The sequence below is a fragment of the Sorghum bicolor genome, chromosome 1 (genome assembly GCF_000003195.3).
Source record: "Sorghum bicolor cultivar BTx623 chromosome 1, Sorghum_bicolor_NCBIv3, whole genome shotgun sequence".
In the NCBI taxonomy this organism is placed as follows: Eukaryota; Viridiplantae; Streptophyta; class Magnoliopsida; order Poales; family Poaceae; genus Sorghum; species Sorghum bicolor.
The window spans coordinates 48,291,126-48,309,318 of NC_012870.2; the positions used below are offsets into that span (position 1 = coordinate 48,291,126).

General features: G+C 42.6%; 1 protein-coding gene across 1 annotated transcript; it reads right to left on the reverse strand.

Annotated features, from left to right (window-relative positions):
* LOC110431978 lies at positions 1,508-18,064 on the reverse strand. Its single transcript, XM_021451860.1, has 3 exons — positions 18,022-18,064; positions 16,616-16,968; positions 1,508-1,908 (listed from the first exon to the last, which is right to left on the reverse strand). Exons 2-3 carry the CDS (start codon positions 16,956-16,958, stop codon positions 1,508-1,510), a joined length of 744 nt encoding a protein of 247 aa, XP_021307535.1. The 5' UTR covers positions 16,959-16,968; positions 18,022-18,064.

An 18,193-nucleotide genomic window follows, 5' to 3' on the forward strand; every position in this document is an offset into this window, starting at 1 on the left:
CTAAAAATCATGACGTAAGTTAGTTTTAGCAAAATCCAACTAGGTTACTTTCAAATCATATCAAGAGGAAGAGGACTTACAGGCACCAAGTGCGAATCAGATTCATCGACATTGAACTAAGGTGAAAGCATGATTGGATGTCGCTGAAGTCAAAGGCAATACCCGCAGCAGGGCCTCCAAATGTGCGAGCAGGTATTACTGCTTCCAACACATTCAGTTCTGTACGTGAAACATGCAAGTAGTACCAATCATGGAACCTTCTCATTCCATATGGCATCTTACACAAGACCCGGTTTGGTAGGAAACGTTTGCCTTTTACATATTCTTTCGGGCAATCCTTTGACCACTTGATGGTTTCAACATCTGGATACTTTGTTATCGTTGTGTAGTCTGAGGTGTCAGTGGGCATCCTGTAGGCAAATTTGTTCGGGCCTTGGTTCTCAGGCTTGAACTGGTCATGAGCATACCACTTGTACATACCCGAGACATTCATATCCACAAAAAATTTTGACCCTGTCGACCTTATCATGATGGGGATCTTTTCACGAGCTTCACATACTAGAGGGAGTAGTTCTTCATGTGTCGGCGGTGCTTGTTGAAAAGTCTGTGCCATCTCATCATGGCCTTGCTCGGGGCGAGCTGGAGAATGTTGTGGCTTAGGAGGCACATGTGGTGTCTCGTCATGCTCTGACTCGGCACGAGCTGTAGAAGGTTTTGGGCTATGAGGCACATGTGGTGTCTCGTCACGCTTTGGCTCGGCACGAGCTGTAGAAGGTTGCGGACTCTGAGGCACATGTGGCATCTCATGCTCTGGCTCCGCACGAGCTACAGAAGGTTCACCTATTTGAGGCTCATGTGGCGTCTCATCATGCCCTGGCTCGACCCCTTGCTCACCAGCGGTTGGAGAAGCCGGTACCCTCTCATGCATCAAGTGGTCCTCATGAGACGGTGAATACACCGCTCCATCCTCAAGGTGGACTCTCTCCAGGTGTACATCACTTGGAGTTGGCGAGGAAACATTCAACACAATATCCTTTTTGTACCAGAGGATGAACTGTTTCATGAGTAGTCCAAGCTCACGAATCCCCTCGCTAGTTGGGTGTTCAATCTTATGCTTCGCGTACTCGGGATTCACGGTATGCACCTCAACCTTACTATAGTCGGCCCGGACCGGTTTATGGTGCCAGATGTCGCCTGGAATTGGAGGATGTGCCAGACCCGTTGCCACCTCAGCCATCTCCTGTCCCCTACCGATGGGAATCAACAGGATGCAACGAGTTGGCACCCGTATGTGATCGACTGAGGCGGAGGCTGCATTGGAACCTTGGCTGCTTTGAACATTTGGAGGGCTACCAACTAGAACCAAATCCCTAGGCGGCTCCATTTGTGACCGTCGCTCAGTAGACAGTCCTTGCTCCTGTAGTTCCTTTGCAACTAGGGTCTTCACTAGGGTGGCAAGACTCACCTCCCGGTTTCTACCATGTTTATTGTACATCTCCACATCCTCTCAAAATCCTTCCTTCCAGGTCTTATGTTTCCCTAAACCCCTGACACGGCCTGGGTGCTCGGGGTTTCCCAAGCCAAGGCTAAGCTCGTCCTTCTCTCTAGAAGGAGTGAATGAGCCCTTCTCGATGTCTTCAGAATATTTCATTATCCTTGACACTGCCTCCTCGGTCTCTGGCTTGGCAAATTTCAGACTGCTGCCTGATTCTTCAAGATTCCTTGCAAAGAGCCAACGCTTGGTGCGTGGCTTCAATTTCATTACTTTTGTATTCCCAGCAGCTACGGCCTCCTCTTCCATCTTTCTAAACATCTCTTCCTTTCCCTCGTAGCCACCGGGGCCTAGACGAGGGTGGTGGATGTTCTTCTTCGCCTGCAAGCTGTTCTTTTCACTTAAGGCCAAAGATTCTGGTGCAGTCTTCTCAGCCACGAGCAACGCCCAGATAGCAGGAGTGATGTGTCCATACTTATGGTACGGAGTTAACCCCTTTTTGATGTACTCGATGTTCAGCTCATTACTCCAACGTCGGAAGGATTCTCCCATCATCTTCATAGCACGTCGTCTTACTAGGGGTAGCTTCTCTGCCGGAATCCTAAAATTAAAATTGACCAACAGACGTTTTTCCATAGGTCATCCTTTATGTCCTCTGGATAGTCGTGCCAATTACGGATTGATGGGTTCAACTTGTCTCTGACTTGGGCCCCAATTGCATTGCGGAATTTTGATTGGAACTCCTTTGGCTTAAGGATCTGCCCTTCTTCCCCAACCTCATCAATCACATAAACCATTTTTGCATTTGGATAGTGGTTTGGCTTTCTGACCCCTCCTTTCCTTTTCACTTTGGTAGTCGAGGCCGAGGTTGTGCCTTCAGGTTGCGAAGCAGAGGCCACAATCGTAGTCTCTGTGCCTGTTGCCTCTGCCCTCCTTTCCCTTGCCCCGTCGTGTCCGGCGAAACGTGCCGAACGCCGACGTGGTCTTTTTGGAGGTTTAGGAGGGACCTGTATAAACAACAGGTCAAAGTGTTAGTAGAGGTAACACAGCCATATCGTTACCAAAATTTATGATTTTTTAAGTGACCTTCATATCCCTACCTCCTCGTTTGGGTCAAAGTCCTTGTCCAACTCATCCGTCGTTGGCTTCCGTCTAGGTTCACATGGGTGTGGATCCTCAGGACTTTCATATCTCGAGGTTGAGTCATCGTCCTTGCTAGATCCTTCATCAGTCTCTTCTCTTCCCGCTTCTCCACCTTGCTCCTCGCCAGACTCCTCCTGAGTAAGCATAAATGCTACACCATTGCCCACTTCTTCATCAAACTGTTCCTGAGAAAACTGATCTTGTATTTCTTGCTCTCTAGGGCTAGGGTGCTCTTCATGTTCGTTGGATCGGGCTGCATTGCTTGTTGTCCGTGTCATTTCGTGATTTGTTCTAACAGATGAAAGGAATAAAGTGTGCTTTAGTAGTAGTAGTAGTAGCAGCAGCAGCATTAGTAGTAGTAGTAGTAGCAGCAGCAGCAGTGCTTTAGTAGTAGTAGTAGCAGCAGTGCTTTAGTAGTATTAGTAGTAGTAGGTTGAAGAGAGGAGAAGAGAGAGCAGCAGTGCTTTAGTAGTAGTAGCAGCAGCAGCAGCACTAGTAGTAGTAGTAGCAGCAGCAGTGCTTTAGTAGTAGTAGTAGCAGCAGTGCTTTAGTAGTAGTAGTAGTAGTAGTAGTAGGTTGAAGAGAGGAGAAGAGAGAGCAGCAGTGCTTTAGTAGTAGTAGTAGTAGTAGTAGTAGTAGTAGTAGTAGTAGTAGTAGTAGGTTGAAGAGAGGAGAAGAGAGAGCAGCAGTGCTTTAGTAGTAGTAGCAGCAGCAGTGCTAGTAGTAGTAGTAGTAGTAGCAGTAGCAGTAGCAGTAGTAGTAGTAGCAGTAGCAGTAGTAGTGTTTAAAAAAGGCCTCAGAAACATGTCTACCATCATTTGATCATGAACTTGGAGCATCAAGGCATCAAAATAAAGAAGAAGGCATCAAAACAGAGAAGGCCTCAGTACCATGTCAATCATCATTTGGTAACGATGTCAAGTTCCTCACAAGTTGTTGATCATCAGCTCATATTCCAAATAATGAATGGACTTAGACAATCTCATCATCGGCAAAACAAAGGAGAGAAGAAAAATCATAGAAGTAGAAGAGAAGAGTAGTAGAATTAGGACTAGAGTAGAGCAGCAGCTAGCACTAGTAGTATACTAGTGCAGTAGTAGTAGAGTTGGAGCACAACAGCAGTAGTAGTAGGATTACAGTAAGCCACAAATTAAAATGACAGTAAGCCCCAACAGTAGTGTAGTACTAGTAGAGTACTAGAGTAGAGCAGCAGCTAGGACTAGTAGTAGACTAGTGCAGTAGTGTTGGAGAGGGGATGAGAGTAGAAAATAGAAGAGAGATAGAAAGAGCAGAGAGGAAGTAGAGGTGAGGAGAGGGAAAGGTTTAAAAAGGCCTTACAAACATGTCTACCATCATTTGATCAAGAACTTGGAGCATCAAGGCATCAAAACAGAGAAGTAGGTTGAAGAGAGGAGAAGAGAGAGCAGCAGTGCTTTAGTAGTAGTAGCAGCAGATGAGAGGAGAAGATAGGAGAGAGAACAGACAAAGGAGACAAATTAGTAATCGGTAGTAGTAGTAAAAGAAGAAGAAACTCATGTGCTCTCAAATTAGCGGGTTGCTGCTTTATAGAGCCATCCGCTGCTCTGTGGTGATCATAGATCATAGACTTATATGACAGTCAGTAATAGGTTAAGAGAAAACCTATTTGCATTACAAGACCGAAAACCTCAGGGGGAGGCTAGTATCCAATGGCACTCCATTCGAGACTAGTTTCCCCCCGAAGCTTTCGGTCTAGGAGAAGCTATGGGTATTTGACTGTCATGCTGTCTCACTACACCTTTTGTATCATCGAGCAAGAAATTTTGAAAAAAAAAGTAGTACAAGTAGTAAAGGCCTCAGTACCATGCCAATCATCATTTGATCATGAACTTGGAGCATAAAGGCATCTTAATAGAGAAGATGAGGTCATATAGGGGCCGCTGGTAACGATGCCAAGTTCCTCACAAGTTCTTGATCATCAGCTCATATTCCATATAATGAATGGACTTAGACAATCTCATCATCGGCAAAACAAAGGAGAGAAGAAAAATAGAAGAGGAGAGTAGTAGTAGTATAGAGGAGCACAGTTTATAAAACTGTCATAGAGAGGGTAGTAGTAGAGTTGGGCACAACAGCAGTAGTAGTAGGATTACAGTAAGCCCCAACAGTAGTGTAGTACTAGAGTACTAGAGTAGAGCAGCAGCTAGCACTAGTAGTAGACTAGTGTAGTAGTGTTGGAGAGAGGATGAGAGTAGAAAATAGAAGAGAGATAGAAGGAGCAGAGAGGAAGGAGAGGTGAGGAGAGGGAAAGGTTTTAAAAGGCCTCAGAAACATGTCTAGCATCATTTGATCAAGAACTTGGAGCATCAAGGCATCAAAAACAGATAAGAAGGCACTATAGAGGCGGCTAGTAATGATGCCAAGTTACTCATAAGTTTTGGATCATCAGCTCATATTCTAAGATAATGTATTGAATTTGATAATTTCATCATCGGCAAAACAATAGTAGAGGAGAGAGAGAGTATAGTAGTAGTATAGAGGAGCACAGTTCAAAAAATGTCATCAATTCAAAATTATGCTAGTAAGCCACCACAAATAGTAGTACAGAGGAGTGGCATATAAGCAGCCTGCTATATAAACAACAGTAAGTACTAATCAAGAGATAGTAGACAGCAAGTACTAATCAAGAGGGACTATCTTTGTTTATCATACTATTCATTTTCAGATAAACGTTGATGTAGGTTATTGAACATATGACTGGTCAACAAGCCAGCTAAAGTTAATGGTGATACATGGTATGCTGGTGCTGACTATTTAGTATTCGCTCGATCAGTGGTCAAGCTTGTGGACTGGTTCTGGTCTTTGAAGAACCTATGCGTGCACATTTTAGCCATACTTTCTATTGATCTTTGTAGCACTATAGGTGCAACTGTGTGATCTGATCTGAATTTTGAAAATAGTACCATGATGTGCATGTCAGTTTAATCCTCATTTTCTACTTCATCTAGAAGGTAATGTTTACATTGATAAAATACTCAGAAAGATTTTTATTGGGATCAAATTTATTTTTTTTTCTCAAACATCTATTTTCTTTATTTATAAACCATTATGTTATATATACCACAAAAGATTGATATTAACTCAATCTGCGATTTGTGCTATTGAACAAAACAACGATCTGCAGAAACTAATTTATGCTGTATATATATTGGTTCCTACATACTAAGATGCAGGTTGGTTAATCAGTAAATTAAAACTAACAACTCCTGCACAATCTACAGACCAAGATTTGACCCCATGAATTACTTTTTGCCTTAGTGTTCAATGGAATAAAACATCCCCAGCAGCATCTTAGATCTACCAGTGCAGATCATATGCAGACTACAACAAACTTTATGTGGTCTGTGGGTAATAGAGGCAGTTCTAGGTACAACAAATTTTGTCTGGCATTGAACACAAAGTATTGAAAAAAAAGCTCAGTGTGCTAATGTCTAGCACACGCCACCATTGGAATGAACTAGAATGTGCACACTAGAATATTCATGTTCACGATCTATTTTATAAACAGTACAAAACGTGCCCCCACCCCCAATCACGGCAGCTGATGAACCCTATTGCGTGCTATCAATCTGAACATGATTAATTAAGCCCCCACCCCCAATCATCGATCCAAGCACACAACAAAGACATAATAACACACAAATCTAATTAGGACTCAAAGAGAGGAGGCGGCGGTACCTTTGGAGGAGAAGGAGAGAAAGTCGCGGACGGGTGGCGGCTAGGGTTCCTAGCAGGCGGTCACGCGTGGAGCTCCGGCCCACCAGTGGCGTCGGAGTAGTTCGCGGACGGAGCAGGTCGCGGTCGGGTGGCGGACGGAGCAGGTCGCCAAGGTCGCGGACGGAGCAGGTCGCGGTCGGGTGGCGGACGGAGCAGGTCGCCAAGGTCGCGGACGGAGCAGGTCGCCAAGGTCGCGGACGGAGCGGACGAAGCAGGTCGCCAAGAAGAGGGACGACGGAGGTCCCCGACTCGTAGCGGTGGCGGCTAGGGTGACCTAGGGTTCCCAGTGGCGGCTAGGGTTCCGACCGGGTGACCTAGGGTTCCCGGTAGCGGACAGGTGGCGTGGCACGCGCACCGGCGAAGGGGGAGGGGGAGGAGAGCTCGAGGGGTGGAGGAGTCGGAGCACACGGCGAAGGGGGAGGGGGAGGAGAGCTCGAGGGGTGGCTGCGGCGGTGCCGGCGGGCCAGTTTGGCAGCCTGGCGGCGGCATCAAGAGGAAGAGTCACGCCCACGACTTAGCCGAATGGGCCTCCCCTCAGCCGGCCACTATATACTTAGGGCACGAACACTGTAAGGGCGGTTGAGGTCTAGAACCGCCCTTATAGTTTACAAATTTTTATTTTTTCTAAAATAAAATAAATTTAAACTATCATACAGTTTATACTTAACCTTAAAAATATATTTATAAAATAAAACTAAACTACTGTATTTTTGATTGATTTATCTATATGAAGTGTAAAATTTTAAACAATTCCATGTTTTTTAAAAATATAAAAATCAAATGTTTTTAGAAATAAAATTCAGATTTATGTAAATTTGAATTATTTGAAACAGTTTTCATTTGAACATTTTGAATAAAACATTGGATAGATTTTCAAACATTGGATTTTCATTTGAGGTCTTTTGTTGCCTAGTTTGACCTAGTTTGACCAAGTCAAACATTGGATTTTTGACAAAATACACTTTGACCGGACCCGAGATGGTCTCAGATGCAAAAGTCATGAATACAAAGTTTGTTCCCTTTACCAAGATGCACATTTGGTGTAATGGTCAACTTTTCATCTGAGATGGTTTGGACCACTCAAATTTTGAAATTTCCAATTTTGACTGCTACACGCACGTTTTCGGGACCCTAGACGGCCCCAACTCCAAAAGTCATGAATAGCAACTTTGTTCCACTCATCAAGATCTAAATTTGATATATAGGACATTTTTGCATTTGACAAAGCAGTAATAAAGTGCAGTTCTAAATCCACAAGTCCCGCATGTAGTTTCATAAAGTCTATGTGTGATTCAAGCCTTTGTGACTAGAGTTTACAAACACTTTCTCAAATGCAAAAATGTCCTATGTATGAAATGTGTATCTTGATGAGCTCTATCTACCTTGTATTCAAAAGTTTTTCATTTGAGGTCATTTACTCACTCGTTTGACCAGGTTTGACCAAGCCACGCCTTGTGTTTTCAAAACATGTGAACTGAGTTTTCTGTAACTTTTCCAAATGCAAAAATGTATTGTGTATCAAAGGTAGACATTGATGAGATCTAACTATGTTGTATTCAATTTTTTTTCATTTGAGGTCTTTTGTTGCCTAGTTTGACCTAGTTTGACCAAGTCAAACATTGGATTTTTGACAAAATACACTTTTGAAAGGTCCTAATATGGCTAGAGGGGGGGGGTGAATAGCCTATTTAAAAATTCTACAAACTCACTAGAGCAAAAGGTTAGTAAATAACAAAGCGAAGCTTTTTGCTCTAGCTCTAAAGGGGTGTTTGCAAGCCACCTACCCAACAATTCTAGTTGCTAAGATCTCTATGCACACAAGAACTAAGTCTCTACAAGTTACACTAGAGAACTAAGCTACACAAGTCAAAGTAAGCAACTAAAGTAATTACACTAGTTTGCGGTAAGTAAAGATAAGATGAGATATTTATACCGCCGTGTAGGGGATGAACCAATCACCAATATAAACAATCAAGCACCGGGAGAATGCCAATCAAACACAATTGAGACACCGATTTTTCTCCCGAGGTTCACGTGCTTGCCGGCACGCTACGTCCCCGTTGTGTCGACCAACACTTGGTGGTTCGGTGGCTAAGAGGTGTAGCACGAACCTCGTCCTCACTAGGACACCACAAGAACCTACCCACAAGTGAGGTAGCTCAATGACACGAGCAATCCACTAGAGTTACCTTTCGGCTCTCCGTCGGGGAAGGTACAAGACCCCTCACAATCACCGGAAGATGGCCACGAACAATCACCAACTCGTGCCAAAGCTCCTCCGCTGCTCCAAGCCGTCTAGGTGGCGGCAACCACCAAGAGTAACAAGAAAACCGCAGCTAGAGCGATCCCCAAGTGCCACTAGATGCAATCACTCAAGCAAATGCACTTGGAATCACTCCCAATCTCACTAAGATGTTTAATCTATGACGGAGATGAGTGGGAGGTGTTTGCTTAGGGTCACAAGGATGTTATGTATGTTATAATGCCAAGAGTGTGAGCCCCAATCCGGCCAAACATGTATTTATAGCCCCTCAAACAAATAGAGCCGTTGGCTCTTTCACTGGGCGAAATACGGGGTCACCGGACGCTCTTAAAGGGGCACCGGACGCTCAACACCAGCGTTCGGTGCCCCAACGTCAGTCGTGTATCAGAGTCTAACGGTAACCTGCAGAGCACCGGACGCTGAGCAGGTTGGCACCGGACGCGTCCGGTGCACACCGGACTCATGCGCAGAGAGCTCCGCAAACTTGCAGGGTCACCGGACGCAAGCCACCGGACGCAGCCTGAGCGTCCGGTGCTCACCGGACTCACACCCAGAGAGGTTTACAAAACGCCCGCACACCGGACACGCACCACCGGACGCTCAAGCCAGCGTCCGGTGCCTATCGTCTGGTGCCTTACCCTAGCTGGGCCAGGCAGTGACTGCACCGGACGCTCAACACCAACGTCCGGTGCTCCAGAAGCCAGCGTCCGGTGAGTGTTTTCTCAGCGACCAGGCAGTGTTTTCTCGAAAAGCGCCGAATCCCGCCTCGCAAGCTCGGCGGGAGGGAGAGAGGAACCCATCCTCTCTCTACTCTTCAAACTTCAACTCCCTTCTCAAAGTGTGCCAACACCACAAAGTGTGTACCAACAAGTGCATGTGTGTTAGAATTTTCACAATCATTTTCTTTGAAGGAGTTAAGTTAGCTCACTAGGTTCTAAATGCATGCCCATGAATAATGACACCTAGTGGCACTTGATAACCGCTTAGCCAAAGAATTCCTCTCTTTATAGTACGGCTATCTATCCTAAATGTGATCACACCCTCTATGATGTCTTGATCACCAAAACCAAAACCCTAAGCAATACCTTTGCCTTGATCTCCATAGGGTTTTGTTTTTCTCTTTCTTCTTTTCCAAGTTGAGCACTTGATCATCTTGTGGTCATTACCATCATTACCATGATCATCACTTGCTCCATCACTTGGCATGTACCAACCTCATTAAGTCTACACACACTTAGTAAAGAGGTTAGTACAAGGGTTTCATCAATTATCCAAAACCAAACTAGGGCTTTCAATCTCCCCCTTTTTGGTAATTGATGACAACCCTTTTTACAAAGATTTTCAATAAAATTTTCTTGGATTCATGTTGCTTGCCCAAGCATTTTACCATGTGCAAAGGTTATGGACAAGTTTCATGAACCCAAATTGGTAGCAATTGCTCCCCCTACATATGTGCTAAGAGTTTGGATTGAAAGCTTGCACATATGCTTGAATAGGAAATATAGGAGTCAATTTCTACCAAATGATGCTAAGATGTAAAGAATGGACCTTTGAAGCGTGATACCAATTGGAGTTGCCAATGTACACCATCCTTAGCACCATTAGTAACTAGACTTTCACAAAACTAGAACACCTCGTGAGATCAACATTATAAACAAGGTTCTAGTACTACTTGTGAAACAACCAAAAGTCTAGTTACACTACCTATACATGCTAGTTTTTCATTTCATCAATCAAATTTACAACTAGCATACATCACACAAGCAAGGTAACAGAGAGAAAGCTTTTAAAGCTAAATGCAAATGCAAGCAACCATATGTGATGCACACACAAATGCAACAAACAAGATTATGAGCTTGCTCCCCCTACTTGTGTGCCTCCAAAATTTTAATTGATCCCCTTCTTTTATCATGTTACTCCCTTATCTTAAATCTTTGGGAAATTCTCTCCCCCTTTGTCATCAAAGACCACAAAAGGTGAGCTCAAATTTTAGAAAGGTTAGTGTGAAACCACGTGAAGTGAGATCATTTTACAAATTAGTTCAATCTAGATTACTTGCCTAAGATATTTAACTCGGTTTGATCCACGGACAAGCTTCTTCACACCTCCAAATAAGGGTTATCTTGCACCATGTTGAGTTAAACACTTATAGCTCATATTCTAGATCAAAGACTAGGATTGCAAGCCCACAAACATGTCATATGCTACCACTAGATCAAGTCAAGCATATAAACAATAGTGGTACCATATAAGCATCAAATTCATTTGATTTTCATGAATGATCCTAAGACATGTAAGGAATGACTAGATGCACTAAACAAGTCCTTAGCAAAGATGGATGACATGTCAAACAATTTCACCTTGCTTTGCTCGAAGGAGAGGCACGTCATATAGTGGGGGTGCATCAACACATATTTGAGAAGTCAAGTATGTTCAATTCATTCCTTAGCTTGCAAAACCTCTTCTCATCAAGTGGCTTGGTGAATATATCGGCAAGTTGATCATCGGTGTCTATACTTTCAATGCAAATGTCCCCTTTTTGTTGGTGATCTCTTATGAAGTGATGGCAGACATCTATGTGCTTTGTTCTTGAGTGTTGAACCGGATTGTTGGTGAGCTTCACGGCACTTTCATTGTCACATAGCAATGGCACTTCTTTGAAATTGATTCCAAAGTCCGTCAATGTTGCCTTCATCCATAGGATTTGTGCACAACAACTACCGGCCGCAATGTACTCCGCTTCGGCGGTTGATAGTGCAACACTATTTTGCTTCTTGGATGACCATGAGACAAGTGATCTTCCCAATAGTTGACATGTGCCCGATGTGCTTCTTCTCTCAACTTTGCATCCCGCATAGTCCGAGTCGAAATATCCAACAAGTTCAAACTTTGCACCTTTGGGATACCACAAACCAACATTTTGTGTATGCTTCAAGTACCTCAATATTCTCTTTGTTTCTTTCAAATGACTTTCTCTTGGTGAGGCTTGGAATCTTGCACACATGCATACACTAAACATGACATCCGGTCTTGATGCGATCACATAGAGTAGGCTTCCAATCATAGACTGATACAACTTTTGAACCCATCCTCTCTCTACTCTTCAAACTTCAACTCCCTTCTCAAAGTGTGCCAACACCACAAAGTGTGTACCAACAAGTGCATGTGTGTTAGAATTTTCACAATCATTTTCTTTGAAGGAGTTAAGTTAGCTCACTAGGTTCTAAATGCATGCCCATGAATAATGACACCTAGTGGCACTTGATAACCGCTTAGCCAAAGAATTCCTCTCTTTATAGTACGGCTATCTATCCTAAATGTGATCACACCCTCTATGATGTCTTGATCACCAAAACCAAAACCCTAAGCAATACCTTTGCCTTGATCTCCATAGGGTTTTGTTTTTCTCTTTCTTCTTTTCCAAGTTGAGCACTTGATCATCTTGTGGTCATTACCATCATTACCATGATCATCACTTGCTCCATCACTTGGCATGTACCAACCTCATTAAGTCTACACACACTTAGTAAAGAGGTTAGTACAAGGGTTTCATCAATTATCCAAAACCAAACTAGGGCTTTCAACTTTGACCGGACCTGAGATGGTCTCAGATGCAAAAGTCATGAATACAAAGTTTGTTCCCTTTACCAAGATGCACATTTGGTGTAATGGTCAACTTTTCATCTGAGATGGTTTGGACCACTCAAATTTTGAAATTTCCAATTTTGACTGCTACACGCACGTTTTCGGGACCCTAGACGGCCCCAACTCCAAAAGTCATGAATAGCAACTTTGTTCCACTCATCAAGATCTACATTTTATATATATGACATTTTTGCATTTGACAAAGCGTTAAGAAAGTGCAGTTCTAAATCCACAAGTCCCGCGTGTAGTTTCATATAGTCTATGTGTGATTCAAGCCTTTGTGACTAGAGTTTACAAACACTTTCTCAAATACAAAAATGTCCTATGTATGAAATGTGTATCTTGATGAGCTCTATCTACCTTGTATTCAAAAGTTTTTCATTTGAGGACATTTACTCACTCGTTTGACCAGGTTTGACCAAGCCACGCCTTGTGTTTTCAAAACATGTGAACTGAGTTTTCTGTAACTTTTCCAAATGCAAAAATGTATTGTGTATCAAAGGTAGACCTTGATGAGATCTAACTATGTTGTATTCAATTTTTTTTCATTTGAGGTCTTTTGTTGCCTAGTTTGACCTAGTTTGACCAAGTCAAACATTGGATTTTTGACAAAATACACTTTGACCGGACCCGAGATGGTCTCAGATGCAAAAGTCATGAATACAAAGTTTGTTCCCCTTACCAAGATGCACATTTGGTGTAATGGTCAACTTTTCATCTGAGATGGTTTGGACCACTCAAATTTTGAAATTTCCAATTTTGACTGCTACACGCACGTTTTCGGGACCCTAGACGGCCCCAACTCCAAAAGCCATGAATAGCAACTTTGTTCCACTCATCAAGATCTACATTTTATATATATGACATTTTTGCATTTGACAAAGCGTTAAGAAAGTGCAGTTCTAAATCCACAAGTCCCGCGTGTAGTTTCATATAGTCTATGTGTGATTCAAGCCTTTGTGACTAGAGTTTACAAACACTTTCTCAAATGCAAAAATGTCCTATGTATGAAATGTGTATCTTGATGAGCTCTATCTACCTTGTATTCAAAAGTTTTTCATTTGAGGTCATTTACACACATACATAAATGTAGTCTCACACACATACATAAATGTAGTCTCACACACATACATAAATGTAGTCTCACATGGATAGATAAATAAAGTCTCACACACATACAAATGACTATTTATTAGTATCCGCCGCCGTAACAGTTTTCCACTTCACACCTTTTCGTTCCCATGGCAATACATCTTTGGGTAGGTTTTTTTCCACAACACCGATCTTGTTAATAAAGTCTGTGAATAGCGGCATCTGATCGCACTTATTGTAGGCTTCAACATCATCAACGCCATCAACTCCGATAATGTGTTGTTTTCCAGGGATAACCACATGCTTAGGTTTCTTCTTTGGGGGGACCCATGGATCATCCTGGTAGCCTATGTTGTGAAGGTCCACGACCCTCAATCCGATTTCATTGAATTCATGTTGCTTGATCCAGCGACATCGAAATAGGGCCACATTTAGTGCCTCAGTTCCATAGTCAAGTTCCCATATATCTTCAATTATGCCAAAGTAGTAGATCTTTTGTCCCCCTGCGCCGATAGCCACTGCTCGAACACCACTGTTTTGGTTCACACATTTACTATCCTTTGTGTGGGTATAGTATGTGTACCCATTGATCTCATAAGAACTCCAAGATGTCACATGTCTTGATGGCCCCGCTGCCAACTTACTGATGGTAATAGAATCTATGGTTTCTCCAGGCTGTATGTTTTGGTCCTTCAACCATGAAGTTAGGCGTTGCTTGTGTTGTTTCATGACCCAATCACCTGTACGACCATTTCTCTCTGATTGGATGATCTCCATGTGTTCATCAATATATGGTTCCATCAATTTTGTGCTCACCAAGACAGCGTAGTGCGCCTGACTCACTTCAGCGTATTCATTGTCGATGAAGATTTTTCTACCATTTGTGCCCTTCCCGGCCAGCCTACCCTTGTAGTGAGAATCAGGAATACCAATCCCTCTTTGTACTTTTAGGTACTCTTGACAGCACTCGATGACTTCTTCACTACTGTAGCCCTCTATCATAGAGCCCTCTGGGTATGCACGATTATGCACATATCGACTTAGAACCGACATGAACCGCTCATACGACCACATTTCATGCAAGTAGCAAGGGCCCAATACCTGTATCTGATGAACCATGTGAATCATGAGATGTACCATAGGGTCGAAGAAAGCGGGAGGTAAACACATCTCTAGTTGGTTTTGTGTCTCTACGACAAAATCATGTAGGTCACTCACCTCTGTCTTGCTAATCTTCTTCTGTGAGATCTTCGACCAGAAGTAGCACATGCGGGTGATAGCCATCTTCAAAAACTCTGGCTTGATAGCCCTTATTGCGATTGGTAGGAACACCGTCAGCATCATATGACAATCGTGAGCCTTGCAGTGTGGAAATGATAGGTCCTTCATCGACACTAGCTTCTTCGGGTTTGCCGAAAACCCAGTCGGGACTTTGATCCCCTTCACAGAAGTGCATAAACCTCTCCTCTCTTCTAGGTCCAGGTTGTAGCTAGCCGCGGGTAGGGTGTATTTTCCAGTTTTTGTCTCAAGTACTGGGTGAAGCTCTGGCATCACATGTAGCTGCTCCATGTCTCTCCTTGCTTTGAGACTATCCTTTGACTTCGGTGTGTCCATCAAGGTAGCGATGAGACTCTCAAAGACATTCTTCTGCACATGCATAGCATCAATGGCATGGGGGACCTCCAATTGTGGCCAATATTCAAGATACTGAAAGAAGATTGACTTTTTCTTAAAAGGCACGCCTTCAATAGGAGGTGTGCTTCTATCTCTAGGTGTTCCATCCATTTTCTTCTTTCCATAGATGACGCTTATATTTTTCACCATTTGGAACACATATTGTCCATCATGACGTCTCTCCGGAGGTCGATCTTCATCCTCTGGGATGTTGCCAAAATACTTTAAGTACACTTTGCTGCGGTACTTGTGACCTTGCTTTAAAAAGCAACGATTCCTGATGTAAACAGTCTTCTTAGATCCATCTAGGTACACCCATTTAGTATCATCCAGACAGACTAAGCATCCTGTCTTGCCTTTGATTTGTCCAGACAAGGCAAACAATGCAGGGTGGTCGTTGATAGTCACAAATATTATTGCTCTTAATGTGAAGGTCTCCTTTTGGAAAGCATCATACATCAGCTCCCCTGTCCTCCATAGTTTCTCGAATTCTTCCATCACAGGCTCGAGGAACACGTCCATATCAAAGCCTGGTTGCTGAGGGCCAGAAACAAGAACAGTGAGGAAAAGATACTTTCTCTTCTGACACAACCACGTTGGGATGTTGTACATGGTCAAGATCACTGGCCAAGTGCTATGGTTGCTCGTCCTCTCGTTGAAGGGATTCATTCCATCGGTGCTCAAGGCAAACCGTACATTCCTTGGGTCCGAACTGAACAGTGGGTTGTTATTATCGAAGTCCTGCCACTGACTGCCATCGGCCGGGTGTGCAATCACATCATCATCGACCTTGCGCTCATCGTCCCACCATGTCATGAGCGCGGCTTCCTTAGGGTTTAGGAAAATACGCCTCAAGCGGTCGGACACTGGCAGATACCACATTACCAAGGCAAGAATTTTTCTCTTCTTTGCGTCGTTGCCTAATGGGGTGTCCTCTGGAGGTCGAGATTCTTGTACCACCTTTTTGGAACCCTTCTTACTCCTCTTGTTCCCGGTGGAGGCTTCTCCGCCACTGTAAAGGTCATTGTCCTTGTACCGACTTGCCCCACAACGAGGATATTTATCCAGACCTTCGAACGTTTCACCACGAAAAAGGATACAATGGTTGGGGCATGCATGGATCTTTTCAACACCCATTGTCAATGGACTTATGACCTTCTTAGCATGGTATGTGCTGGAGGGAACTAAGTTCGGCAGTGGCAGCACAGATGACAGAAGATGCAACAGATCGTCAAAACTGCAGTCTGACCAGCCGTACTTAGCCTTCAGGATGAGTAGCTCAAGCACAAAACGGAGCAGTGTCCAATGTGTTGGACAGCCCTTCTCAACACCATACACAGTCTCCTTTGACGCTGTTTTCACCCGCTCTAGATTTTCTAGACCCTTCTTCTGTTGTAGTATTTCTGGTCCAATGGCCCGAAGCATTTCCTCTAAGTTGTCAAAGTTTTCTGCATCCACCTCACATGCTCCAACATCATTATTGTCAACACCGCCAACATCCCCATCATTATTGTCGACACCACCGGCATCATCACCACGTGCTTGTTCATTTGCTGAATCATGTTGCATTTGTGCTTCAAACATGTCTGCGTATTGGGACAACAATTGGCCTTCTTCAACATCGTCTTCTTGGTCATCATCGTTGCTATCAAGAAACATTACTTCACCATGATGAAGCCATACTGTGTAGTTCGGGACAAATCCTCGCCTAATCAGATGTGATCTGATGATTTCCACATCATAAGTTGCTAAGTGGTTCTTGCAATCTTTACAGGGACAAATAACTGAACAATTATTTCCTGTTGACAACGTCTTTGCATGATTCAGTGCGATTGTAATAAATTTGTCCACCTCATCAGCATAGGCTTGTGAGTACCTTGGCAAACCATACATCCAAGTAGCCCTATTCTCCATCTTTACATAAATAAAAAAATTAATTAGTTGAGAATAATTATTAGCAACAATTAATAAGTAACAATTATTATCTACCATTATTAGCAACAATTAGTAGCTATCATTATTAGCAATAATTGTGTTAGAAATGATTATTAGACATAATTAATAGTACCAATTATTATCTACCATTATTAGCAACAATTAATAAGTAACAATTATTATCTACCATTATTAGCAACAATTAATAAGTAACAATTATTATCTACCATTATTAGCAACAACTAATAAGTACCAATTATTATCTACCATTATTAGCAACAATTAATAAGTAACAATTATTATCTACCATTATTAGCAACAATTATTAGCTATCATTATTAGTAATAATTGTGTTAGAAACGATTATTAGACATAATTAATATTACCAATTATTATCTACCACTATTAGCAACAATTAATAAGTAACAATTATTATCTACCATTATTAGCAACAATTATTAGCTATCATTATTAGTAATAATTGTGTTAGAAACGATTATTAGACATAATTAATATTACCAAATATTATCTACCATTATTAGCAACAATTAATAAGTAACAATTATTATCTACCATTATTAGCAACAATTATTATCTATCATTATTAGTAATAATTGTGTTAGAAACGATTATTAGACATAATTAATTTTACCAATTATGATCTACCATTATTAGAAACAATTAATATTAACAACAACTATTAGTTTACCAATAACTATTCATGCCAACCAGATTCCAAATTCATGAAACAAAAACAAAAAAAGGAAACCCTAGATCTAGAATGTCTTTTCTCTCCATACATGAAACTACAATTAATCTCCAATAAAATCAAGCTATATCACCTAATTGATGGTGCAAGGTGGTGTCTCTACCTATTCTACACTAATAGCATCATAGACAAGCTCTAATTTGGTCAACACAAAGCTCAAGCTCCATGGAAGAGAGAGAAAACCAAAATGTAAATTGCTCACTAACCAACCAATAAAACATGGATTAGAGGGTGGGAATAGCATTTTCTTACCTTAAACAAGCTCCCCACCAAAGGATTTAAGTTCAAAACCTCCTCTCCTTCCTAGAGTGATTTTAGGGAGGTGCCCAAGGCCTCCCAAACCTTTTTTTGCGAGTGGAAGTGAGTGGCTCGGGGAGAAAGAAGAGTGGGTTGGCTACTTATGCTACAGACCTATGTAGGGGCG

Excerpts from the sequence above, each read along its gene's own strand:
- LOC110431978 (XM_021451860.1), bottom strand. The coding sequence starts at position 16,958 with ATGTATGGTTTGCCAAGGTACTCACAAGCCTATGCTGATGAGGTGGAC. Across the intron at positions 1,909-16,615 it reads AATGCAACATGATTCAGCAA|AATCTTTGGCCTTAAGTGAA; the intron begins ATGAACAAGCAC and ends AGACTGCACCAG.